Here is a 26462-nt window from a genome sequence, read left to right as displayed (position 1 = left end):
CTCTGTCACCATATTGGTGCTTTGTCCAGATCGTACGTATTCATAAGCGGTACTAGTAGTTTATGATCCGTTTGGAGAACAAACACGACAGCAATTCACACAACACGACAGCAATTCACCACAACACGACAGCAAACCACACAACGAAGAGAACAAGAGGCGCCATTTTCTCATTGCTCCTCTTTACCTGCTTAATACAGGTGAGTAAAGTGTAAGTTTAGTATAGTTAAAGATAGTTTGTAGCCGTTTGGTAACTTTTAGACCGACTGAAAGTGAGTAGGTGACGTGATAGTTTTCTTGCGCTTGTGCCATCTTGTGTCTACCGCGACCGCTGATTGTGAATTTGTCAGACGGTTGTAAGTTTATAAGTTAATTCATATTGACCTCGTATTGACCTTGTGTGACCTGCACCTAGTTCCGGCCTTTAATGACACCCTCATAAACTGCAGCTGTTGTTTTGATCTTGTTTCAACATTTTAATGTAGAGTTATAGTTTGTTTGTCCCATGACTGGAGTCTCTGAGAACCCCCCCCCCCCCTTTGCTCTTCCTTTCCCCTCCCCGACGGCATCTGCACCCCCGTCCTTCTTTCACTGGGTCATAAATTCCATTATCCCTCTCTCCGACAGCATCTGCACCCCTAACCTGACAAACAACCCACATATTCCCCCTCCTTCCGCTCATGATCTTTTAAAACGTTAGTCTTTCTGTAGTCTTTAAGCTGCTTGAAACATTTTTCTCAACATGGCAAAAAGAGTTGGTGTCGATACTACCGTTGCGGTTGTTGGCGTGCGAAGGAGACTGGATGTGGCGAGGCGATCTCCCTTAGCCACGATGATCAGCGAGACCCCGGTGACGGCCTTCAATGCTGACTGTTCTGCCCAGAAGAAAACAAATGGTTCACCCCCGAGTGCATCTGCACCCCAACCTGTGAGGACTTCCTATACAACATGTTCTCCCCCCTCAATATATGCACTTCCTTCCGGTGACGAAGCAGTTAATTCATTAATTTATCCGTTTAACAGTTTAATTGTACTCTTCTTTAAATCTAAGACTATACATATTTGAAGTGTGAAGACAGAGTAGACGCTAGAGCCGTGCACATATGACAAAACAGAACTAAATGTTTACACAACTAGTGGCTGAACAACTAGATTTAAAAGTCTCAGATCCCCAAACTCGTGTTTGGAAATGAGTTTTGGTTTAGTTTTCATGTTCAGACTTTGTTAGAGTAGCTTCTTCACAAGACTCTGTAAGCTTTCACCTACATTGGTTTAGGAAATGAGAAGTGAGAGAAGTTTACCCTCTTCTCTTATCATTCAACATTACCCCCCCCACACACACACACACACACAGCACCCCCAGCGATCACCGTTGGCCACGATGATCAGCAAGACCCGTCTGCTTAACCTCTTCATCCAGGGAGTGCAGCAGGGTCCCCGTCATAAATTCCTTACACAATGACAACAAAGTGTTTAATTAATTAAAGTGTTTCCTAACTAATGAAATTGTCAAAGCTTCTTATCAGCTCTACGTTTCGTTCTCGTAATGAAAGACAAGGGCAATCAAACTCCTCAGAGGGTGATCACAAACAGCATGGATTTCCTGACACTGGGAACCAGACCCTTCTTTGATACAGCCTATCGCCCGCACACCCCCACACACACACCCCACATACCCCAAACACACACACACACACACACACACACACACACACACACATTTCCTGCAAAGTAACGTTATCTGCTTTTTACAACTTTGACCAAATGGCGAGAGAGAGAGAGCTTGTATGTAAACCTTTTGTGAGTACTTTCAATTTCTTTAGGATATTTGATGTTTACAGACGTCTAAAAACAAACATATTTTTCTACAGAGCATAACATGATTACCTTCGGTACACTACCAGAGTTTGACATCTTAGACACTGACTGTGAGTATATTGTTATACTATATATTTCATATATTTTAACAATGACTTAACCGTAAACATTCACCAGTCTTCTCTCTCTCTCTCTCTTTTTTAGATTCAACGTCTGAGTTGTGGGAGATTGACCAATTTGCCAGCCAGCAGCTAAATCTGGAACAAGAACAACAACCATAGCCGCAGCAGCAGCAGACATACTCTGTAACATCAAGCCCTATCAATCTCCCCCGAAGTGCGAGTTTGGTAAGGCCATTGTTACCTACTTAGGGAAGCAAGTTGGTCATGCTCAAGTCCGTCCTGTCGATGCGAAGTTGCAGCGGGGGCCTCTTTTCCAGCTCTCACTACCCGCTGTGAGCTTTGGCGTTTCATGGAAGTGGATGCGAGGGCCTCTGGGGCTGGTGCTGTATTGCTGCAGGACAGTGAGGGTGAAGTGAGTTATCCAGTGTGCTACTTCTCTGCAAAGTTCAAACGCCACCAGTTGAAATATTCTACTATTTAGAAGGAGACTCTGGCCATGCTCCTCGCTCTTCAGCACTTTCATGTGTATGTGGGTTCTAGCTCTCCTCCTGTAACCATCTACACTGACCACAACCCTCTTGTGTTTCTCTTCCAGATGTATAACCATAACCAGCGTTTGATGCGCTGGGCCCTGCTGGTTCAAGGATACAACCTAGAGATTAAGAAAGGAGCAGATAATGTGGTGGCTGATGCCTTATGTCGGGGGTAGGACGCACAAATCTGCTTACAGTGGTACGCATAGTGGATCACAGTCCTTGTTACAAAGCATTAGGTGTTTGTACTTATGTGGGGGTTGTTACATAGGAGTATGTGTTTTTGCTGTGTGTGTGTCTCCTCCCTCCCCCTCTTCCTAATTTCTCCAGGCTGCTGCCACTGTGGCTGATTGGGGACACCTGAGTTTAATCAGCTCCAGGATAATGGACCTGCAGGAAATCCGGGGTGCTCTGCCAGGGACTGGTGTTTATTGTGACTGGATCGGCCTCTGCCTTTTTGTGGCAAGCCCGCCCTTAGTTTAGTTAATGTTTTTTGGCAGAACTGTCATCTGCATTATTGTTTTGATTATTATTAATAAATTGTATTGGGCTAAACCGTGTCTCCCATCCCTCCTTCCGTCAACTTAACATCCACTGTTACTCCCTTTTTAAGATTAGGATGTAACATATTTGATGAAACATATTTCATCAACAACGGAACGGCTCTGATTCAGTGGAGTCACGGTAGTCGTTACATTTCCCCACCAAACAAGACAGATGACGTGTTTATCGCAGCATTCACCACTGCCTACGGTCGTCTAACTGTACAGTTATCTACAGCAGCTCCAGGATCGAGGTCTGTCCTTTGACACAGGGTGAGTCTCAACTCAAACTAGGCAATTATCTTGGGGACCTTACCGATGAGCTGAAAGTGGACAGTATCGTTGAATTTGCGGCAGCGGGGCCAAAAAGTTATGCCTACAAAACAAAAAACAATCGGGTTTTGATATGTGTAAAGGGCATTACACAGACGCACAAATGCAGTGAATGCATTCATTTTGACAGCGTCAAAGAGCTGGTGGAGGGGTTTGTACAAAACAGCGCCACAGACGCTGTACTTTAAACCCCTCAGCACAACATTAAATGCAATAAAAAGGGCTTTCTTCTGAAAAATTTGTCCTTTCAGAAGAAGATACGCATTGTGTTTGACAAGAGACGCTTGCTCTCCTCGGGTTAAACTTAACCATTTGGCTATTAAAGGAAAGACAAAATAAAATATCACACAAGTCCTCACACAAGAAATTAATTTTGACTCCTGATTGCAGCTGCCTTTTTCATGTCAGATTGTGGGTCCTAGCGGATGTGGAAAAACTTTTTTTGTAAAAAATGTTTTGGAGAATTGCCTGAAAATATTGTGTGGATATATACGTCGTTTCAACCTTTGTACGCCGAGCTGCAGAAAAAGAATAAAAATGGTCAAATCATCATGATACATAGATAGTACATTCTCATAAGATAGGCCGCTGGCTCAATGACACAAGTAATAAACACAATGCTGTCCGCATACGGTAGACAGGACATCTTGAAGCTGTTTCTTTTGGTAATATTTTTTGAACGTTTCTCTAAAAATTGTAATATACTGTAGTTTCGGGGTAGTGATTGAGATCTGGAGGAAAACCAAACGAGTCAAAAAAGGTGGCGCTTCCGTCACATTCCAAACTGAGGGCCAGCCAATGTTCCCTGTCTGAAGGAGTGCTTCAGCCACTGTAGCTGGTCCGAGGCCCACACTCCAGAAAAACCAGTTTGTCACCCAGTAAAAGTCTCAAGATACTGTCCAACTGATGGTTGTTCATTTTAGATCAAATCAGTAATAATCCAACAACACTGCGTTTAGAATCAATCTCTAAAATTGAGTCGTAACAAGCGTAAACTATCAGAGTGGTTGTATGAGGCAGCGGTGCCCTGAATCTCATCTCCAGTCTTAAACTCCTGTTGGAAATTGGGGATAAGGCATCAGAATCTTCTCCAGCGTTTAAGTTAAAAACAAACAGTGAATACCCCTGCTCAAATTCTTCTCTGTTGATACTCAGAGGTAAGTCTTTCAAGTGCCGTCCTGTAGACTTAAACATGTTCTAAAACTCTCGGACTGAGATGCCATGGTTAAACTGGGACTGAAACGCTTTTGTAGGGATCTGACGACCATCCTGGCATAATGCTATGTATTCAACATCGTTATGAATAAAGTTAAAAGGAGACAAATCTCTTCTTCCCGTGAACGCTTCGTGATTAACCATAGCAATAATTATGTACTTTGGCATGGTACCTAGGAAGAGATACTCTTGATTGCATATTCGGGAATTTTCAGGGATGGAGTATGTTTTAACGTTTACTCGAGATAGAGGATAAAGAGCATTGCACTTTTGCAATGCAGCCGCATGTCCTAAGCTCATAGCGGATGAGACTGCGGTCTTCTTGAGAAACAGAGATGCACCCAATATTTTTAACTTGAAATTTGTGTTTGGGGTCCCAGCAGGTGAACTTCTCTATAGTTGGCGGTGAAGCGAGCTCGTATCTTGGTAAAAAAGCCCTGCGCTGAATTGGGTTTTTAACGACTGCTCTGAAAAGTTGAGCAACGTCTCGATCATGCATCTGTAAGGATGAGTGCCGCTGGATTGCGATATCAATCTATCCCCTAGAACAACGTCGCATTGGCTAAAGATTCAGAGGATAGTTGATAAGAGCCACTGGGGCATCGGCTACCAGGTCTGAACCATCAACGTTGGTAATTTTTACACTGAGGTGCAGCAGGGTGTCGTTTAAATCCAAATATTTATCCTCATCTCCGGGAATAAAAAATTCAATCGGTCCGCAATGAGTTATTGCGGAGATGGGTAAAACTTCTGTAAACTGTTTTTCTTCAATAGATAACTGCGTCATCGGAGCTGAAAATAAATCCAGCTCAGCCATGCTGCATTCTGAAGATTTATGATGTAAAAGAGCCATGTTTAAAAAAAACTTAAAAGATGTGTGTCGATCTGGATCCTGTTGCTGCTGCTGCCTTGAAGACTTCCTTCCTTTAACTCTGTTTCTGGCGACTGATTTTCTCTTATCAGCACGACGACAATTAATACCCCCCTGTAATACACGTTGAGCAGGAGGTCTCTTTATTGCTCTCCTGGCCAAAACCATTATACCTCCGGCTCCCTCTTGGTTGTCGTCACCCCTGGTAAATTTACCCACGGCACGACTTATTACATCCAATGCAATGTTTTTAGCAGCAGATTTAAGATGAGGCTTAGTGACTGCAAAACCTCTTGACAAAGGGGGATACAAATCTGAATAGTTTCGCAAATATAGACCCTATACCCCTCCCATACATGAGGGGTAAGCCATAAAAACCGGGGAGAGACCCTGTAGCCTGGTTCTCATAGTAGCTCACGAAGGGTGAGGGTCCTGATGCATCATCTTGTCTGCAGCGGTCTGAAACACAGCTGTACGTTACACTTGCTGTATGTAAAGTGTATGGGTTGGTTTTGATCCGTTTTAATCTCGATATGAATGTTTTCTACGTGTTTCTTCGCCACTCGTAGGTAGTAGGCTGGGCTAAAAGACTGAGTGATAATATCGCCAAACTTGCCTTGAATAGGCACGGTTCTCAGCAGAGGAGCGTACGCGTCTCCTACCAACTGATGGCGTACTATGTCGCTGTAACAGTATAGCTGATAATGTCCGGCTGTTATATCGGCGGGTATGGAGCTGAATTTGGAGCTGAATTTGCCTTAATCTGAAACCATTCAAACGGTTTCATACCCGGAAGGCCAAAGGCTGAAAAATCTCATTTTGCAATTGGTGGTCGCCGCATAATCGAATTTCTTTTTAATATTACTGTACTTAAAGGATACGTCCTTTACATGGGATACGTGGGAGTTCAACTCATCCTGAAACTGATATGTCATCGTAGTAGCCACCTCTAATTTTTTGACGATGTTTTTCACCGTTATTGCGTCTCCATTCAAAATGCGCCTCCATTCAAAATGCGCAATCATCTTCGGGGAAGTTGAACCAGGTGTGGGGATATGTAATCTCCGTCAAGGCGACTTCCCACAGCCCTGCCAAATCAACATGCTGAGCCAGATCCGTCTGATAATTAGAACTGGTATTATTTTTAAATACGCTGAGACTAGCGTTTGAAGGCAAGTTGACTCTCCCTGTGACACGTTTATCAGACATGGTTCCTCTAACCCTCGCAAACAAGCACTGAAAACATGAGACACAGGCTTTTTTTATTCATCAACATATTTCATTCAAAAAAGTTTCATACAATTCACTGCAAACGACTATTGAAAAACATTTATTTTTTTCATTTTTGTTTTTTCATATTTTTAAAATACATACAGCCAGCATCATCGCTGCGGTTCCTATCGTCAACCTCCTGTAATAATGGAGTCTTCTCAATTCATCGAGGGCATCTATTGAGTGGTTTATTTGCACGCAATGTTTAACCACATCTACAAACAAAGTGTACACAGTCATCAGATCACACACGGTGTTGTGTTCCCATCTCCTGCATGATTTTATGAAAAACCTCTGCTAACAATACTTCTGACCTAGTCTCATATCTTAAAGCTGTGTATTGCACCAACATATCCCAAGGTATATTCAGGGCTGTCATACATGTGCATCGTACACGGTACATCATATGCTCAAATTTAATTATTTTATCATCTTTATCATCATCATCGGTACATTTGTTTTCATAATCTTACCCAAAACATCAATTAACACAGTAATAGCGGCATGTTCATCTATCAGCTGCTCTGATTTTCTTAAAAACTGTCCCACGAGTTTATCCCTTCAGCCAGAACTCTGCAGATTTCTGCAAAATCTAGATTTTTCTCACTTCTCCGGTCAGCTTGAAGAACAGACGCAATGTTTTTTCACCAATGCGTCTATCGCATCTCAGTTCGTACAGAAAAGTGAGACCGAGGACTCTGCAGTCTGAGACTTTGATCTAATACGCTTCTAGGGTCTTCTGGACAGCGGGAATGAAACAATCAGTCAAAAGGCGTTTGTTCACCTCGTGAAAGTGTGTCATGTAATGATAGTCTTGGGCATTTTCCAAACATTCGTGCTGATTCTGACTCGGGTGGTCCACTTGACAACCAAAACAGCTTTCCTTTCTGAAAATATGCAAAGCCTCGCTCAACAAATGAACCAGTATAGATTTCACAGTTTTTTGAAGCTGTTGTCGCAGGTTACAGCCGCTGCCGCTGCTGCTGCCAGGACTCGCGGTTCCTGAGTGGAGAATCGAAAGATGGTTCTTGGTTAGGGCCGCAATGAGGACCGCGACCACAGTCGCACACGATATCGCTGCCGTCGTGCTCCTCATCAGACACGGTTGTAGATGCGGGGGATGACGGTGGTGTCAGTTCGTCTTCAGAGACGGGTGGAGAGGCTGGGGATGACGGCGGGTAGGGGCGAGAGACATTGTTTCTTCTTTCAGAATAATTGAGGAATGAATTGGTGTTTCGGAAATGCCGGTTTCAGGGGGCGAGGTTTTCGGATGTGATGCTGGAGGAGGAGTTATGGAAACAATTTTTTTTTCAGAAAAAAATCTCAGACAACGTCTGACTACTCTTTAATCTAGATTAAAGACTAGTTCTTTAATCTTTCCTGCCTTTTCCTCCAGCATTTTCAACCAAACTGTCAGAGGAAGACGCAGGGCTTGTTGAAATACCTCGCATTCAGTATTGAAATATTCCAATACAAATTCATCCGTGGGCTGGCTCCCCCACGACAGTTGTCTGCTCGCTCTATAGTGCCATCTAATCGAAGCTGACCTCTTGGTGTCCCACACGTTGCTGCAAATGATCCCTTTTCCTGACGACTGCTCTTTCTCCTCAGTTTGCACGATAAACTCTGACTTGAAATGGTTTATCCCCACCATAGTTAGCACGCTCCAGTCCGTTGCTGTGAGCATGGCTTTGACTGAAAGAGAACCCAACTTCTCATCCTTCTCGAGTTGATACAGACACAGTTCGTTGGAGGCATAGTTAAATGCATAGCCTCACGCACCTCCATCATCTAAACCCCACTCCTCTTGAAGAGACAAGGCCGGAGGTGTCTGGATTCGACACAGATGGATCATTTGTTTCTTCGGAGCAGACCAGTCAGCATTGAAGGCCGTCACCAGGGTCTCACTGATCATCGTGGCAACTCTTTTTGCCATGTTCAAGCAGCTTAAAGACTACAGAAAGACTAATGTTTTAAAAGATTATGAGCGGAAGGAGGGGGCATATGTGGGTTGTTTGTCAGGTTGGGGGTGCAGATGCTGTCGGAGAGGGGGAAAATGGAATTTATGGCCCTGTGAAAGAAGGACGGGGTGCAGATGCCGTCGGGGAGGGGAAAGGAAGAGCAAGGGGGGGAGTTCTCGGAGACTCCAGTCATGGGACAAACAAACTATAACTCTACATTAAAAGTTAAAACATGACCGGATGTATTTCTTTTATGACTATTAAAAAGGGGGGGGGGGGTTATTGTGGGGAATAAAACTGTCAGATTGAGTTTGACGTGAGGTGGACCATTCTACTCTCTGCCTTGGCACAAAATGCACTGAGTTAGCCTTGCATATCAAAATAGTTTGCATTCATTGCTATTAAATTATTATATTCTCAAATGCAATTATACACGTGTTCATTGTGTAAATCCCTACATGTTAAATAGAGCGACCAACGACACATATTAGATAGTTATGTTGTGCGTATGTTATAGTTTGGGACAACGTAAGTTTCCATTGTTCAAATACAGTGAGGGAATGGTTTGTTGCCTTCCCACCTTTTTTGATGGAGTTTCTCTGCACGGAGATGGAAGGTATACGTCCTTACTGCATTTTTGTGTAATGGATGCTGGTTGTGAGGATATCACAGCAGATTGTTGTAGGGGGTGGCTGCGTCATGCCATAAGATTTTTCCCAAGTTGCATTGCAAGGGAGGATATCAGGTGTGATGTCGATGAAATGTTGTGGCAAGACAGAGAGGACAGATTGGATGACCCATTAGGTTGATAAATATTCAGCACATTTTCTTTTTTCTTGCACATATTGTACAGTAGTTCCTGATAATGTTGCTGTTGTATATCTTGTTTTGCTGTACTTTCTTTATGTATTTTCAGTTGGCTGGTGTGTACATACAATGAGCAATAAATGTTTTGTTGAAAGTATAGTGTGTGCCACACCTGACATCAATACTATTCAGCTGCCTAAATATACAATGTTAGCAACTGGACAATATTACAGTGGCTAACCTTCACACTTTTAGAGTACACTGTCATTTGACAAGATGTCCTTGCATTTTGACTGTCCTGGTCTAAGCAATGATAAAGTAACCTTTTGTTTTGATGACAAAGATTTATTCATTGATGGATTTATTTACATTAGAAATATGAGTAAAAATTTTTTGATTGAGTGATCATCTTTTGCAGGTCACATAGAGTGGTCTGCTGAATGTACCACATAGTGTGAGGATTGTACTTAGCGTTTTGACAATTGATTGTTTGTTTCAGTAAATGTGCCAAATCGATTGAGAAAAACTGTAAGTTCTAAGTGCTTTATTAATAACATTAGAAATAACTTATATGAAATAACGTGAAAATTGAAAACCAGAACTTGCTTATTTCAAATAAGCAACTATAAATTGATAAAACAATTTCTAAAATTTAAAAACTGCAAAACATTCTGCCTTCCGTCATTGGTTCATCAGAAAGTTTTCTTTCTTTTCTCTGTGGAGCGGAAGACCAGGGATAGAGTCCCCCTCCACTCAAAATAATGTTTTTATTCTTGTTCCTTCAGTTGCATGTTTGAGCTTCTCTGTGCACAATGGTATATTTTGCAGGTTGTTTTCACATTCATCTTCTGAAAGTGGAAAGTCTCAGTCTGGAAGACGTTGTGCTCATAAAACATGACACAACTAGTTTAGAAACAGATCCTGCTCCAGTGTTCCCACTTTTACAAATGTAATGTGGCACATGAAACATCCAGTGCGCTTACATACACTGAGAACTCACTCTACAGTGAAGTAGGAAAGATTTTGTGTCCAATAGTTCAACTTTCGAAAATATATTGATTCATTTTTTTTAATGATGGAGAATTTAACTTTTTTTCTGGCAAAAGATGTGGCTTAATGTTTGCCAGGCCACCTTGCACCACGCAAAACACTCAACAACAGATCTTGCATTTGGCTTTATACTCATTTTCACCAACACTGTCCAGCCAACTGTTAGTTCTTTCCCACTCAGATTTGTTTTTCTGTTAACGCTTTGGCTTCTCTGGTGGACTGTGTCATTTTCCCCCTGCATTCTGCGAAGAAGACCAGCACTACTATGCCTCTGATTGGCTCTGTGTCTAAACCTAACCAATCCAACCAACGAGGGCAACGAGTATTAGCCAATCAAAGGGATAGTAGGGTGGGTCTTCGCGCAATGTTTGCGGGATCAAAATACGGAACAAATCGCATCCCGTATTGCTTAAAAACGGGACGCAACATTTAATTATCAAATACGGGACGAATCCGTATTATAAGGGACGGGTGGCAACCCTAGCTCCACGTCACGTGAGCTTTGTCCAGCTTCCAGTCCCTCAGCAGGATCTCTCTGGCGTCTTCCGCTTCGCAGGCCGCCACCGACAACGGTTACCGGTGAATTTTGCGTAGTCGGGGAGCAGGGGGATTGTTTCTCCAGGGCAGAAACTGATTCGCTCTGGGACAGCATGGTCAGAGCCGGCTCTGAGCACGATGAACAGAGAAGGTGGTTGGCCTGGCCATGCGTCACTCAGAAAACAGTCGGCCAATCAGAAGAGAGGCACATAACATATTAATTAAAGCAGAGCTCCTTAAAAAGAGCTATAAAACCATATTGAGATGTTTTTGGTACAAAAATATATCTTCTTAAGGATATCAAAACTTCAAATAAAACACCAGAAAGGTGTACAATATGGGACCTTTAACATGACTTGTGTGTCACAGTCTGCTCACCTCCATAGTGGCTCCAGTAAATTTCCACTCACCCCACCTCTGCTCCTATCTGCCAGCCAGCCACACCCACCTCATTAGTTCATTCCCCTCACCTGGTCTCTCAGCTGCATCTCATCCATAACCAATACAGTATATAAGCCTCTCCAGTTCACACTCAGTGCCAGATTGTTCTTTGCATCGATGCAAAGTGAGTGGTTCTCTGGAGCACTGTCTGCTTGTCTCCTCGACGGCCTGGCTTCTCCCCGTACCTGCTCTTCGTCGTGAGTTTCCAGCCATCAATGCTGTGAGTTGCCTCATCTAAGCTGTGTAACACCCCGGTCGTCTGGACTGCTCCTGGGTGCCTGCTCTTCCGCCTGGTATACGCTACAAGCTGCCTTTAGCCTGTTTTTTCTGCCAACCTGCTGGTCTGGTGCAATAAAGGACATTGCCAACTCTCCCCGTGGTGTACTGCTCTCGGGTTCAATCCCCCCCCCGTTACATTGTGAGCTGTTTAATAAATGAGACGCATTCTGGAAGAGAACAACACCATTTCCTCATTGCTCCTCTTTACCTGCTTAATATAGGACATTTGTTATTTGGGTCTTCGTCCTTGAGACCCATAACCCTAGCGGTTCCCGATCGCGGTGAAGTTAGTTTCAAGTTGGATATAAAACTAACTCCACCGCAGTGACGTACCAGGCCAGTGTTATGGCGAGTTCTGCTTCCATCAAGCCAAATTGACCCAAAATATGAGCTGGTAAAACCATATATCTCCAGGAATAAAGTTACATTGTGGATGCAATATTCGGCACAGGAACAGCTAGCTTGCTAGATGTCCTGGGCTGGTGTTATGGCATGGCTATCATGGATAACGGAGTGATAATGCAGCGAGGCCAATACATATTGTAGCTCCTATCTTTATGTTTCTCTTTACAAAGTACCTTTCCCCTTTATTGCCGAAATTATGAGCGTTGATTTTAGCATTGTAAATGACAGACAGTGTAACCAATCAGGAAGAGGATCAGTGCTCAATCTGTACATACGCTTTCTGGCCTAGGCTCACCAATGCTGATGTGTTGTGGTGATTTGTTGTTGTGTTGTGCGATTTGCTGTCATGTGTGAATTGCTGTCATGTTGTGTGATTTGCTGTCATAAACCAGCCCATAGGCAATGACAAAAACGTGAAAAGGACACCAATAAAATAAGCTATTTACTGTAGCAAAAGTAAATAATCAGAAGGGTAACAATGATATGAGGCATGTTAGTCAGTGGCATCAGTGGTGTTTGTGTGCGTTTGTGGATAATGTAGTTTAGGGTGTTGTGGCGTAAAATATCCAATACCAAACAAACCCAGCCAAGCAAAAGTCTGTGGGTGCTGGCAGCAGGAGAGAGAGCGATCGACCGGAGCTGGGACTTTTGTATCCTGCAGAGCACTTGGCCCAGGTGCTCCAGATCTGGCTGTGATAACTTCCTGTGGCTCCTGACCTTTGACCTGAGCAGACAGACAATGGCTGTGTTCGAAATCACCCACTCATTCACTACCCCCTACTCACTATAAAGGGATCTGTTGTAGTGGGCTATATAGTGCCGTAACTACAACGACGCCGGCCGGTGGACAATCCCATTATATTTAAATTATTTATTTTACATTTGTATTAATACTTATTAGTAAAACTCACTTTGAATGGTTTGTTTAAATAAAGGAACATAAATATGCTTACGTTTCTGTTGTGGTACACTACTCCGTTCTTATATTATTTTAGCGCCACAAATCACATTTCTCCTTCCTGTAAAATAAAACAAACTACAAAACCGCTCTAGCTTGTCTTGATAAAATGCTCGCGAATATCAACTTGTCCATATGTATTTTCACCAATTTTCAATGGTTTTTGACAAATTAGGCGAAATACAGCAAGAAGAGAGAGAAGGCTGAGACGTGCGGCCGCTGCGAGACGCGCTGCACCGCCCTCGTCTCTTCCCTCCGCCGTTTATCGGCGCAGCGAGCGCAATGCATCATGGTATATATTGCTCGGTTAGTGACCGTCGGTTGTCCACTACTTTTCACGATGCATTCTGGGATACAATCAGTGCACTATATAGGGTATATGAAATTTCACTAAGAATTCGGACACCACTACGAAATGGGCGAAGGCACTATATAGTAGTTAGGGGGTGATTTCGGACACAGCCAATGACTGACAGCACACAAACAGATAAACAGGTGTCGTCACAATTGCCACTATTCAATGCAGTGAACTACTTCATATAGACTGTGCTGCTGTGCCTTCAGTGTAAAGAAGACCTCTCGGTGTGTCGGACCAAGACTACGCTTCCTGACTACAGTACAGTCTGGACGCCTCGCAGGAAAAGGCCAACACCGGCTTCTCCGGAGAGCTTGATTAGCAGACTCACCGCAGCTGTGCTCAGCAGCACCTAGCAGTCCTCCTGATTAGTCTGGATTCATGCTCGACACATCGGTCTGTGCGCACTGCGGCTGTGACATCACAGCAGTTCAGTTTGTTTGTACTCGCGCTTCAGGCGCGTCTGACACAGTGCAATCTTCTCCTACTAACAAAAGGTGTCGTTGTTGACAAAACACTATCTACACCGCTGGAATCACCACAAGAAGAAGAGAGATCTCAACAGGGCAATGAATTATTCTCTGTTTTCGTCATTTGCTGTGGCAGGTTTCTTTTTTTGGGGGGGGCACCAGGGGCCAGTGAGGATATGCAGCTGACACGAACGACATGAACATATGTGACTCATGGCTCAACGTTCTAATCGGATCCCTTAAAGCGGAACACCGACGCTGGCTGAAGCGTGAAGCATGGCTTAAAAAAACAAACAAACCAAGCTCCTAACTCACCGCAAGAATCACAGCTAAATGTTGCAAGACTGTTATGGTTAGGTAACTTAATAGCAGCCAGTGTAAACAACTAACCGTTTGCTTGCATTAATACATGTTGTAAGCTTTGGCATAGTGTTTAGAAGAACATTCTGTATTGTGGTCATTAACAAACTGAAGAGAAAAAATTACATTATGTCCTATTTTGCCCCCAAAACAAAAACAACAATGTTGAAGCAGACATTGAGACAGAACCAGATGATCCAGGTATTGAGAGAACTGAAGAGAAACAGCAGGAAGTGGAGAGCAGAGAGAAAGCCAGAGGACGTGTTAAACAGAGAGACTGGTTTTCAAAGTGAGGGCACAGAACAGGAAGGAGAAACAGATGAAGATCCTGAGGGTGAGGTTGACATACAAGCAGAGTGTGAGACACAGACAGGATGCACATGCATCCACAAATATTGGACCATCAGGTTTGTGATATTGAAAAAATATTTGTAATTATAGTGCATTTGGTGTGTCAATGTAGAATGTGTAGTCTTATGATTGAGATGAATGAAAAATCTCCCTCCTGTTATTCATCAATCAATATAGATTTCTCATTGGTGTTTCTTGATAACTATTGTATATGTGCCTTATATATGGCCAAAGAGCAAAACCTCATATCTGAAAAATGCACTTTTTTGAGAAAAACAAAGCAAAAACGTGTTGTTTTCTTGCGGAATGCTATTTATTTAAGGATACCCAATACAATACACGGTTTTTGGACTATATTCATATAATTTTTGTGTTAACAATACCGATCAGGTATTAGTGCATCGCAAAGTGCAGATAGAAGGTTTTTCACCACTTTTCTTGGCTCACTTTGCAGATAGGAGCTTTTGCACTTGGTGCAAAAATTATTATTTGGTGGGGCTATACCGCCACCTACTGGTCAGGGTGTTGAACTCCTATAGGGCATTTTAAGGCATATGCTACTCTGAAGGCTACTCATCTACTATTTAGGTGTATAATTGTTACTCAGTACAAAGAGTACTGGTTGTAAATAAACTCTGTAGAAGCAAAAATAAAAAAATGTCAACAACAAACAGTTATACTATTTGTAATATTTTATTCAAAAACCTCCAATAATATAGAACAAATTGAACAAAATACTGTTCACTGGATGGCTCAAAGATTCAAGGAACACTAAGTGAGAAGAAAAAAAGTGATGTAACTAACGGCAAGACATAGTCAATTTGCAGTACTGCAGTAGGCGTGCTTCTGGAAGAAAACGCTGAATTAAAGCCACACTAAATTAAACCAATTTACAGTATGACCAGGAGGTATTTAACCCTGAACTTTTGTATTCACAGATTAGTATAAAATCCAACATCAAATGCTTAACTTTTAACATCAGTTTTGTATACCACCAGGTAAAAATGCATCTCAGATTAAATCTGGTTCCATAAAACAATGGACTCTAATCACCCTTCTGTAAGTAGAGTCTTTGGTGTAAGTCAAACCATCATAAAATGCACGGCAGTCCTGAGGAAGTACAGCCTTCAGAGCTTGTAAGTCATCATATTTTGACTTTTTGATTTTTAGTGTTTCTGCATATTTTCTCCTGACCGAACCAGCGTCTTCTGTACACTTCGGAGGCAAAGGAAGAAAATATGTTTCAGAGTAGTCAAGTTTGTACTCAAGAGACCCGTCTTTGTATCTCAACTGACGGATGTCAGTTGCAACCTGATCACCAACCTTATTTCCAGGGCGGATTGTGGAATAGTACGTTAGATCAGTGTATGTCTTGAAGAAGTCATACTTCAGGTCAAATGTGTCGGCATCTAGCCCCTCTTCACCTTCATGCTAAAAGTAACATTTGGCATCATGGGAATGAAGGTCGTAGATTGTGTAATTGTGACAGGGTAGCTTAGCTCTGTAATACAGTGCACTGGCCTTGAGTGCTGGAGCCAATAGTACTGATTCAAGATCCTCTGTTGACACCACAGTTGATTTGTCTTCTGCATACCTTTCCTTGTCCAGTCCCTTTTGCCTGCGTGGCATATCCTTCAGTTTGATATGCTTCTCAAATGCTTCCTTGTCCTTATTGTCCTCCTCATATTGAACACACATGTCGTATTGGTCTTAATTTGGCTTAAATAAGTTCAGGTTCATTTGTTTGAAGACCGTTCCGAAGGTGCCATCACTGGCTGCTTCTCCACAGTACTTCTGGTATTCTCTTTACAGTGAGGAAAATGTACTGAATACTGGCTCACGATACATTTTTTTTCAGACTTTCAACCTTTGGAGTGTGTTCAGAAATTCTCGTGGGGTTGTCAAAGGTGCGCATTGGTGCGTGCAGTTGCAGCAGGGGTGGTGAGGCTTAATGCTGCCTCATAAATAGCAAATACCAAGCGGATTTTATCTCTGCCACAGGATTTCCCCTGTGAAAATGTCGATAACTGGAAATAGTACCTAAACTGACCTGCGAGAGGCAGCAATGTGCCACAAGGCATCTAGTCTGCCGGAAAGCCAGGAGAAGAAGAAGAAGAAGTAGCAGCAGTAGATTTTTTATAGTTTGTTATCGCGGAGTTGCATTTTACAGATGGTCCCGGGGCACTCTCTGTCTCACACTCGTCTCGCTGGTGGATTGTTGGATCGAGTATTGTGTTCACTTCTGGAGGCCAGCGGTTATCCTCAGTATGGATTTAGAAGGCTGGTACATGGACAGCTCTGATGAAGACAAGAGGAAGCCGCACAGACTGAATCCAAACCAGCCTGCTTCCCTGGACGTATTGGCAAAGCTTGGGGTGTTTTACAGAAAGGTAACGTTTTAACCTCATCGACTGCCAGATGAAACCCGGTCAACAGAAATGTGCCTCTTATGTACCTGTAGTCAACATTGGAGCCTGTGTGGAAATAAACTAGAAACCTCCACAGGTTCGACGACGCTGAAGTTAGCTTCCGATTCGGCATTTAAGGGGAAAGGTGAGGGAAACGTAACTAACAATGCCGAGCAACCTGTGAAAGAAGTACATTCATTCAGCTATTAGTGTTCTTGTTCTCTGTCAAATCCACTGACATTTGATTGAGAAATCATTGAATTAATCTCGTTCATCTGTCCACCAACATGTGCTATCATTTCAGACCCTGCTTGTCTCCTGCCAGTTGCCCTAATCCTTTTCCTTCCTTCTCCAGTCATTTGACTTCTCACCTGCCTGCAGACATAATGCTCATTACCCCCATCACCCAACAGCGTTTATACGTTGACCTGTACAGTAGCCTGGGTGTCATTTGCCACATTTTGTTTTGTCTGAATCTGTCTGCCTGCGATTTTTTTTTTTAACAATTATAGTGTTTTATAATTTTCCTGCCGGCCTAAAACCTTCACTGTTTCTGCGGACAAAATGAACGCCTGCTCTTAAAGGGGCAGTAAGCGATTTTGGAGAGAGCTTCATCACTCGTTGTTGTTGTTGTTGTGATTTTACTTTGTCGCCCCCCGCTGGCCCGTCTCTTGAGGTGTTGACCAGTGATGTTTACAAACGAGTCGTGTTGTGAGGCTCGGTCTTCACCATTTGTTTTCATTTGGATTCACAGAGCCAGGGGATGCGCCAAAAAAACCCAGATTTTTTTTCCCCGGACCGTGAGGATATATTCGTAGGTTTTTTACAAAACGTGTATTGCTTTAGAATCGCTTATTACCCCTTTCATGCTCCCTCCTTTTTGTTTGTGAGTTTGGTCAAAACAGTATTTCTCAATGTTTAGTGTCACTTTTGCTAGAAAGCACCCTGACAACATTTCATTGCATAAGTAAAATACCTACTGCTATGACCTTTGTTGCAAGTACCCAGTGGCAGCCTTATGCATGTTTCAGTGATTAATGTTGGGCCCTACCCACCTAAAACATAAACATAAAAGAGCAGGAAAAAGCAAGGATGGGCCGCGAACCCAGGTCCTCTGTACGGGAGTACGACGCACTACCAACTAGGCCAAAACCGCAGCATTGCAGCATCACCCGCCAGAAGGTGTCTTAACCTGACGACGAGTGATGTTTACAAACTGCCTTTGCATTGTTGAGTGGCGCAACCCAAGCTATTTGTTTTGTTTTCGACAACTCGTGCATAAGGTCCTCAGCGTCCACATTGCAGTGTTTTTTCCATGTTTACGCAGCTGTCTTTAAGTCTTAAAGCGGTGCTCATACGCCTATGCAAGTAGCTATGGAGCACTTTAATTACTTAGGCTGTCTTTGTCTCTTCCTGCTCCTTTTTGATCTGTCGTTTACCTGCCCTGCTTTTGTCTCAACATCCTTCCATCTTACTGTCTGTCACTCTTAAATTCTGTGTATTTCTGTTTACCTCTTACTTACCTTACTTTTATCATGCCTTCCCATTATCTACTCCTTTCCCTATTCCTGTGTTTTTGTCATCATACCCATAGCCGCACGAGCCAATAGTGCATCAAATTTGTTGACAATGTTTACTATACCAGGAAGGTCCAACCTGACCTGAAACCCAAGTTTTTCTTAAACCGAACTGCCACAATTCCTCCATTTCCTGTGATGTGCAACTTGTTCCAGAGGTGCAGTCTTCTTTCCTACTCGTGTAAAAGTGGTGGTGTGTATGTATATATGTATGAATGTATATATTGGTGAATATTTTTTTTCTTCTTATTACACAGTTAAGATACTTTAATAAAATAGTAAATATGTCATGATCCTGTCCAGCTGTCTTTCATCATCAAAGTAGATTGGGAGTCTTTGGCCTCGTTGTTACAATCTAGTCCTGATTTGACAAGTCTTAGTAAAGTGGTTTTCTATCTGGAGCTGTTGCAATACAGAGGACAGGATGCTCAGCATTGTAAGTTAATTTTCGCTTAACTGCCGAATCGAATGCCAACTTCAGTGTCGTACAGATGAATTTGCTTACTGGTGAGAGTTGCCCCTTTTTTTTTTTTTTTTTTTTTTGCAGCTGAATGCTGATTTCTATGAAACCGACCCAGAGCTGGAGCAGATCCGCAAAGACCAGGGATACAGCTACATGGACATCATCACTATTCACAAAGATACACTACCTGCCTATGAGGAGAAGGTAACCTTTATATATGAAGTGTAACCATTCAATGAAGAAGGCAACATTATTCAGGCCTCTTGTCTCATTTTGTGTGGCTGTCCCCTCAGCTAAAGATGTTCTTTGAGGAGCACCTGCACTTGGACGATGAAATCCGTTATATTCTGGACGGCCGGGCCTACTTTGACGTCAGGGACAAGGAGGACAGATGGATCAGAATTGCTATGAAGAAAGGAGACTTGATCACGCTACCGGCAGGAATCTACCATCGGTTCACCCTGGATGAGACCGTACGTCTGACAATATCTGCTGATAAGGGCAGAGATTATGCCTCAGTTGATCAAATATTTGATTAGCATAAATGAACCACTGATATGAAGCCACATCCCTGTAAGAAAAACATGAAGGTGCTACTTTCTGGTTAACTTAGGCATGCATCCAGTTGCATTGCAAGTATAACTAATTTCCCTAAATGGAAGCAATAGTATTATGTAGCTACACCTATGCTTTTCATGATGGGAAAAGGCAAACTTCTGTTGTGGAAAAAGTTAGGTTTTTTTTCTATGAGAAAATCTCATGAGACATTTTTTTTTACCTACCATCTCCTCAACATTGAATTTTATGTTGTTTTATTATGATTTTTTAATTTGATGAATCAAATGGGACAAATCCAATGTCCATTTCTACAAAATGCAAAACTGGAGCCACTTATGAATTATCTTTGCTGCTCTTCAACAAATTAAATAGGTAGTTAGGAGAAGTTTGCCTGCAGGGCTTTCTGCCAGTAAGATCATGGGTTGGGTTCAAGTAGATCCTTTTCCATGGTTAACCACGTGCTAAGGTTTACTGGCAAAATGCAGTGAAGGCAGACTTCTCCAATGTGCATTGTGTTCACTAAGCTCTGCCTCGCAGAGAAATACATGCATGCTGACTCTGCTCCATTCAATTACTCTCAGGCACTCAGGTGCAGCCATTCACTCTAATCTTATACGTCCCTCCCCAGCATGTAGCCTGGCTCACTACAACCTTAGTATGACTGAAATGTCAATTCTGTAGCTGTTGTTAATAATGTTGAAGATTTAAGGTTAATTTGGGGTTCCTTATCAAGAGCAATGAAACTTGTCAATGAAAAAAAGATTTTTCTATACATTTTATCTCTTTAAAAATAAAAATGCTCTACATACATTTCCTGAACTGACAATTAAAAAAAAAGTTAAAAAAAAAAAATCAGATTTCTGTTTCAGAACAAAAGAAATCGACTGAGACAGAGACACTGGGATTATCCAGCCTCAGTCAGACTCATCTCACATGTGTTTGTTTCTTCAGAACTACACTAAAGCCATGAGGCTGTTTGTGGGGGAGCCTGTGTGGAAGGCTTACAACCGTCCAGCTGATGACATGGACATCCGGACGAAGTACGTGGTTTCTCTGCAGTGATCCTGAGAGAATTTTGCACACATCATCATCTATGAATATGTGGCATCTAATGTGGTTTTACCAGAGCAATAAATCAGGTTTTCAATGAGAATGCTGTGTTTTATCTTATTATGGATATTAAAATATTGGCCCATCACAGTTATGTAGGTTTTGGTTAATAAATTGTCTGAAATGAAAACTTGTTTATTTCAGATAAAGATGCAGAACAAGATGCTTTGGGTAAATGGTGTAGTTACATAGCTTGGCCAGCAGAGCGCACTCCAACTTAATTGTTTTGCACGTAGAGTAGTATCACAACTGAGCAGAAAGTGCTGCATGGTGTGTTGGTTTAATTAGTTTAGCAGAATTTATTTGCACCTCCTTAATAAATACCAATCAGCACCCTTCAAAGTATCAAGACTAAGCAGGTAGACTAAATCTTTTTTTAAAAGTGTCTTTATGAACTGCAATGCATTACGAGGTCCAAGGAGTGTTGCAGGTATAATTATTCTAAATGGTGTCACACAGAAATGATTTCCACATCAAATACCTAGCCAAGTATTTACCAGTGTTCCTCACAATCATAGACTGTATAGAAACAGCTCACAATGCAGCAGAAATGACTGGGTATGCGGCCAGTGCCTTTGGTGTGTAGGCCATATTTTACATCAGCAACCAACCAACATACATTCAAAAAGGTATTTGTGCACAATTCAACTTGTTAATCTGTATCATGTTGGTAATACTGTCATTCCCCCTGCAGCCTCTTCCACGTCTATATATAACCAAGATGTCGCCACCATGGATGGTCGCCTCAGTTCTGCGCTCTCTCATACTATTTTTTTTTTTTTTATTTGTTTTGTTTCCAGCTACTACTCTCTGATAACATTTAGCACAGAATAATTATTAAACCTCCTATTTTCCGCTGGGCAAACTTTTCCGCCGTTTTTCACTGAACCGCCCTGCTGAAAAAAACAGCTGAGACCAGCTTAAGATGGTTGCTGGTTTTAGCTGGTCTTAAGCTGGTTGAGTTGGTATGCCAAGCTGGTCAGGCTAGTGTGTCAGTAGCTGGCCAGCTTGGTATGGCTGGTCACCCAGTCAGGCTAAGCTGGTTGTAGCTGGTCAAGCTGATTGGCCAGCCGGCTGGCTGGACTGACCAGCAAAACTGGCTGGTTAAGATGGTCGGATAGCCAGCCACTTAGACTGACCAGGCTGGACTGGTCAGTGTAAAGTAAATTTATTCTTGTTATGCTAGATATTTTTGTGGTGTTTTTGAAAAAAACTTTGAATTTTTTATTTAATTGTGATTTTAGTAAAAGTTCTGCTAATGTTGATGTATAAATATACGATACAGTATATAATGTTTTTCATAATTATATTTCACATAATTATATGCAAAATAAGTATTTGAATGTTTTTGAAAAAAATATAATAAATCAAGAGCACTGCCCCACTCTGTAATGCAATCTGTAAACTGAGCTATTGCAATTTTTTCATCATCATCTATGACCAGCTTAGCATCAAGTTATCCCAACTAACAGTGAACCCTGGACCACAATAAAATACTGCTGAGTTCAAGGTGCTCTCTCATTGGTCAACATAAGGGTAGAGTAATATAACACAGCACCCTGCTATATATATATATATGTTTAAATCTTAGCTTTAGTGTTGTGCGACATATCAAAAAAGGTATACTGGACAGCTTTTCTCCTGCTCTTAAAGTTGGCAAGATAGTGATATTGTTAATGTTGAATTTAATTAACAATGAGGTAGGTAATAATATAGAATCATATGTACTGTGGGTATTGTTAACATATAAAAGTCATGATATGTTTTGCAGCTGAGCAGATTGACAAGGAGTCCTTCTTTCTCCTGGATGGAGTCAGCCTGACCTCTCTCCTTGGACAACGGCTGAAATTTCAAAGTCATCGAAGTACGCCTAGAGTCATAGATGTAGACAAAATGGGTTATGTGTGTTTCAAGATCTTTAGACAGGGGCATAAAACATATTTTTGCCCATCTGAGAGTGGCACATAATGTAATGTATACTGCACTTCATATTGTTTCCAGTGTGCTCAGGTTGGGTGCCATCATTCATTTTATCACATTGTTTAGGAGACACCAACTGGGTCATGCAGTTGGAACAGAAAACAGTTTGCTCACTGACTTGATTCACACAGTCAATTTTTTTTTAATACAAATATTTTCTACTAATATAAATATTAGTTTCTCATGGACATTTATTTATTTTATCTACAAACCTCTTATCTGTTAATGTCACTGTACAAGCTCAACATATTATTGACCGTAAATTGAGCCAATACTAAACATTGTCAATAATAATTTAAGACCAATACTAAGATTTTGCACTTCACAATTTCATATTTTTGCAGTTTGGAACATTTTAGAGTTATATGTTGCCAGCTTTTTCTGTCCCACTGTAGTTTGAAGCGACCTCTGGATCTACTGGCAAAAATTTCCAAAATATTGTTCTGAATTGAAGTTAGTCACAAATAGGTTCACTGATGCTTTTAATTTATTTATTTTTTTTGGGGGGGGGGGGTATTTTTAATACATTGACGTTAATTATTCTGCTCCAGATTAGACTTTACTGTGTTTACAGTAATGTGCTTCTTTAGTTTGTGTGTGTGTGCATGTTGACACCGTGGACAGAATGCAAGTCTATCACAAGATTGACATATAGACACAAACAACCCGTCATGCTCACATTCACCCCTACGGACAATTTGGAGTCTCCAGTTAACCTGCATGTCTTTGGGTTAAAGCAGCGGCCAAGGGGAGAACATGGAAACTCAAACACAAAAAGGCAAAACTGTGGTTCGAACCCAGAACCTTCTTCATCTGTGGTCGCCATATTTAGCTCATGTATATTAAGGTCTATGTTAGAGACATTCCCTTTGTTGATATGTACATTTGCACTCTTCTATGGTACTTCAAATGTAGTTCCTGTCATGTTGTGCAACTTCACATTAAAGTGATGTTAATGTACAAATTGCTTAGTTTGGAAGCACATTACAGAACAGGCACCAAGAGTATCCTGTGCTGTTACAATCAAATATTAAATTCTCAACAAAAACAAATCAGTCCTTGTCCCATCGTTGATAAAGTTGTTATATCTAACCTATAATACGAACTTTGAATCAATCAGGTTCTTGTTTTTTTCTTCTTCAGATTGGAACTAACATGGTGGAGTACCTGAACAGAGCTGCTACAGAGAACCTATATGTTTTTGCTGCTTGTTGATGCTGGGGAGAGGCATCAGTGTTCCCAAGAATTTAGATGAACATTCTAAATTATGAACAGTTACAATACAACTTTGAAACGATCATTATGAAGATCCAACAATACTGTTGAAGTTAATTAGATTATATGAAACCATTCCTGATGACAGCGATTAGAGAATAAAAAAGATTACATTTTTAAATCTGTTGATGACTGTATTGCACCACATTCAAATAGGAACCCACAGGTCATTGAAATGCCTGTGTAGTATGAACACCCCGAGACCTTTAGACTAGAGCTGTAATAAAATGACCATGACCATTCCTAATCTTCATGTGTTGAATGACAGTCCCAATAACACTGCATACGATGGAGCATTTTCTGAAGCTATGGCTAAGATGAGGGGGCTGAGACAGGAGCTTAAGGTGAATGCTGGCAAGGACAAGTGCTCATGGGATTGGTTAAAACATTTTGGGGGAAAATGGGGAGCACTGTATGAAAACAGGGATCAGTGCATGGGCTGTCCTAATTGTAATTCTTCTATTTGCATGTTTGCATCATACAAACTGAGGAAGAAAAGTCAGAGGACCATGGACAGACAGATGAGCATTATGGCCAACATTCAACTGGCTCAAGTGATGAACGTGATGGCGACAGGTGGAGTATGCTGGAGAAATCGTTCTAATAATGACCATAAATCACAAGTTACAATGTAAAGCAATCTGTCTGTCAATGTTACAGATGAGTAAGTTTTTAAATTAGATATGTTTTAGTTAGTTTTGAGTTTAAGCAATTTTTTTCATATTCCGGTTGTACGCTGATTGATCACACAAGTATTATATGCATTTTGGGTAGTAATTACACTTTCGTATTTTATCTGGATTTCCATTTTGTAATTATATTTTGTGACTATTTACAAGTCATGATTTTCATATTTTACAGTTTTACATTTTGTAACAGCAGAGCTGTAAGGTAGATTCAATTCATGTCAAGATGGTGGTGTTGTGAACCACATCTCGAAATAAACGTCTCCCGCTGAAACTGTTCATCGGCTTCTCTGACTTGTCTTTCTGCAAACCTCCTGAAACCTTACAATTCAAACAGAGTGAACTCTTGCAGGATGTAGGAATACATTTCATCAGGGAGATGTTAGACATTTGTCAAAAATAAAATAAATAGCAAAATTTAAAGGGACTATTTTGCATAAGTAATTTAAATTGGTACTTTGCTGCTTCTATGTAAGTGAAGCTGTGAATGCAGAACTTTGAATTGTAATAATTAGTACTACAACATATACTTCATATTGGCCTATCACAGATATTTAATAATCAGGGAATATGTTAATTTTCACTGATCATGATCCAGATTACTATGCTTTGGGTAAATGAGAAATGGTGTCATCACATACTTTGTCCAGCAGAGCGCGCTCAGTCTCCATAGTTAACAGTACTGTCAGGAAGGTCTGCGGCACATGAAGCAGAGAACTACAGCCTACTCAATAAATAGCTAACAAGAAATACATGAAATACCTTGCTGGAACGTTAATATACAACGACCCATGTATGTATAAGAATGTGTTGCTCAGTTACTATGACACAGTGATTATATCATAATCAAAATATTAGAAACACCTTTCAGTTCAGCACCACCACCATCACCACAAATTCTGACCAACACCTCTTTCAAACAGACTCAATAATAACTGAAAATTATAACGTATTTATAGTATTGCAGGCCTGTTGTATCATACTGCATTTTTATTTATGTTTGTCCAGTGAATGTGTCACAGCAGTCCTTCTGAGCCTGGGGCACTGTTAATTTTGGTAGCTATTTTTGATTTAGTCTTAGCCGTTAGACAAAAATGTTTTTTAGTTTTAGTCACATTTTAGTCATGCTTATCCTTCATAGTTTAAGTCTAGTTTCAATCAACGAAAACTGAAATTTTTTAAGTCGACGAAAGTCATGACATTTTAGTTGAATTTTAGTCAAAATGTTTTCTCTCTTTAAAATCAATTAAATTAGGCTAATACAATTATTGGAAATTGAAATCCAGGAGACGGGTTGTATCCAGTGTTGAATTTCATAAAATAACATTTCACTTTGAACACTTTTACTTATGTAATATATGAATTAATTTCCTTAGTCTTCCTCTCCACTGCTGGAGACATCTCACTAATCCTGCTAATAGGTCAAGAAGTGTGTGTGTGTGTGCCAACAAAGCGCAGTGCTAGACACGTGTTACGTTCGGTGTTGATGTTGAATCAACAGCTGATCAGCTGTGGAGCAGCATCAGTAAAGACGTTGTAAACCACAACAACAGTGTGTTCACATCAACAGCCACAACAGTTGAGTCTCCGGTTCAGGTTCTGTGTCCTGAAACGAGATTCACCAAAACAGTTTGTTATCGCGTGTGAACGTACAACGCGAGCGAAGTGACACTGGACTGGGGTCCAGTATTGTTTGGCATCTGACAAGTATGGTGTGTTATCATT

The 26462-nt window shown here is 41.4% G+C and overlaps 1 protein-coding gene and 1 long non-coding RNA gene across 7 annotated transcripts; both read left to right on the top strand.

Moving 5' to 3' along the window:
• The first annotated feature begins 1708 nt into the window (after positions 1–1708).
• On the top strand, positions 1709–2970 carry LOC118286295. Its single transcript, XR_004785359.1, has 3 exons — positions 1709–1928; positions 2023–2352; positions 2536–2970. It is a non-coding gene; the product is annotated as an uncharacterized LOC118286295 (long non-coding RNA).
• A 13800-nt stretch (positions 2971–16770) lies between these two features.
• adi1 (acireductone dioxygenase 1) lies at positions 16771–25016 on the top strand. Of its 6 annotated transcripts, none has more exons than XR_004785497.2 (6): positions 16804–17070; positions 19213–19332; positions 19422–19601; positions 20638–20726; positions 22568–22660; positions 23920–25016. XR_004785497.2 is itself a non-coding variant. In XM_035611539.2 (5 exons), exons 1-5 carry the CDS (start codon positions 16948–16950, stop codon positions 22569–22571), a joined length of 516 nt encoding a protein of 171 aa, XP_035467432.2. In that variant the 5' UTR covers positions 16804–16947; the 3' UTR covers positions 22572–25016. The 6 variants fall into 6 exon arrangements, 4 of the variants coding, with proteins under 4 accessions (XP_035467434.2, XP_035467432.2, XP_035467431.2 ...); XR_004785496.2 differs by lacking the exons at positions 22568–22660; positions 23920–25016 and adding exons at positions 21491–21757; positions 21804–22193; XM_035611539.2 differs by having other exon boundaries at positions 22568–25016.
• The last annotated feature ends 1446 nt before the right edge of the window (positions 25017–26462 follow it).

The sequence above is a fragment of the Scophthalmus maximus genome, chromosome 15, assembly GCF_022379125.1.
Source record: "Scophthalmus maximus strain ysfricsl-2021 chromosome 15, ASM2237912v1, whole genome shotgun sequence".
NCBI classification, from domain to species: domain Eukaryota; kingdom Metazoa; phylum Chordata; class Actinopteri; order Pleuronectiformes; family Scophthalmidae; genus Scophthalmus; species Scophthalmus maximus.
Note: the sequence above shows the minus strand (reverse complement) of the source record. Positions and strands in the feature narration are given on the sequence as shown.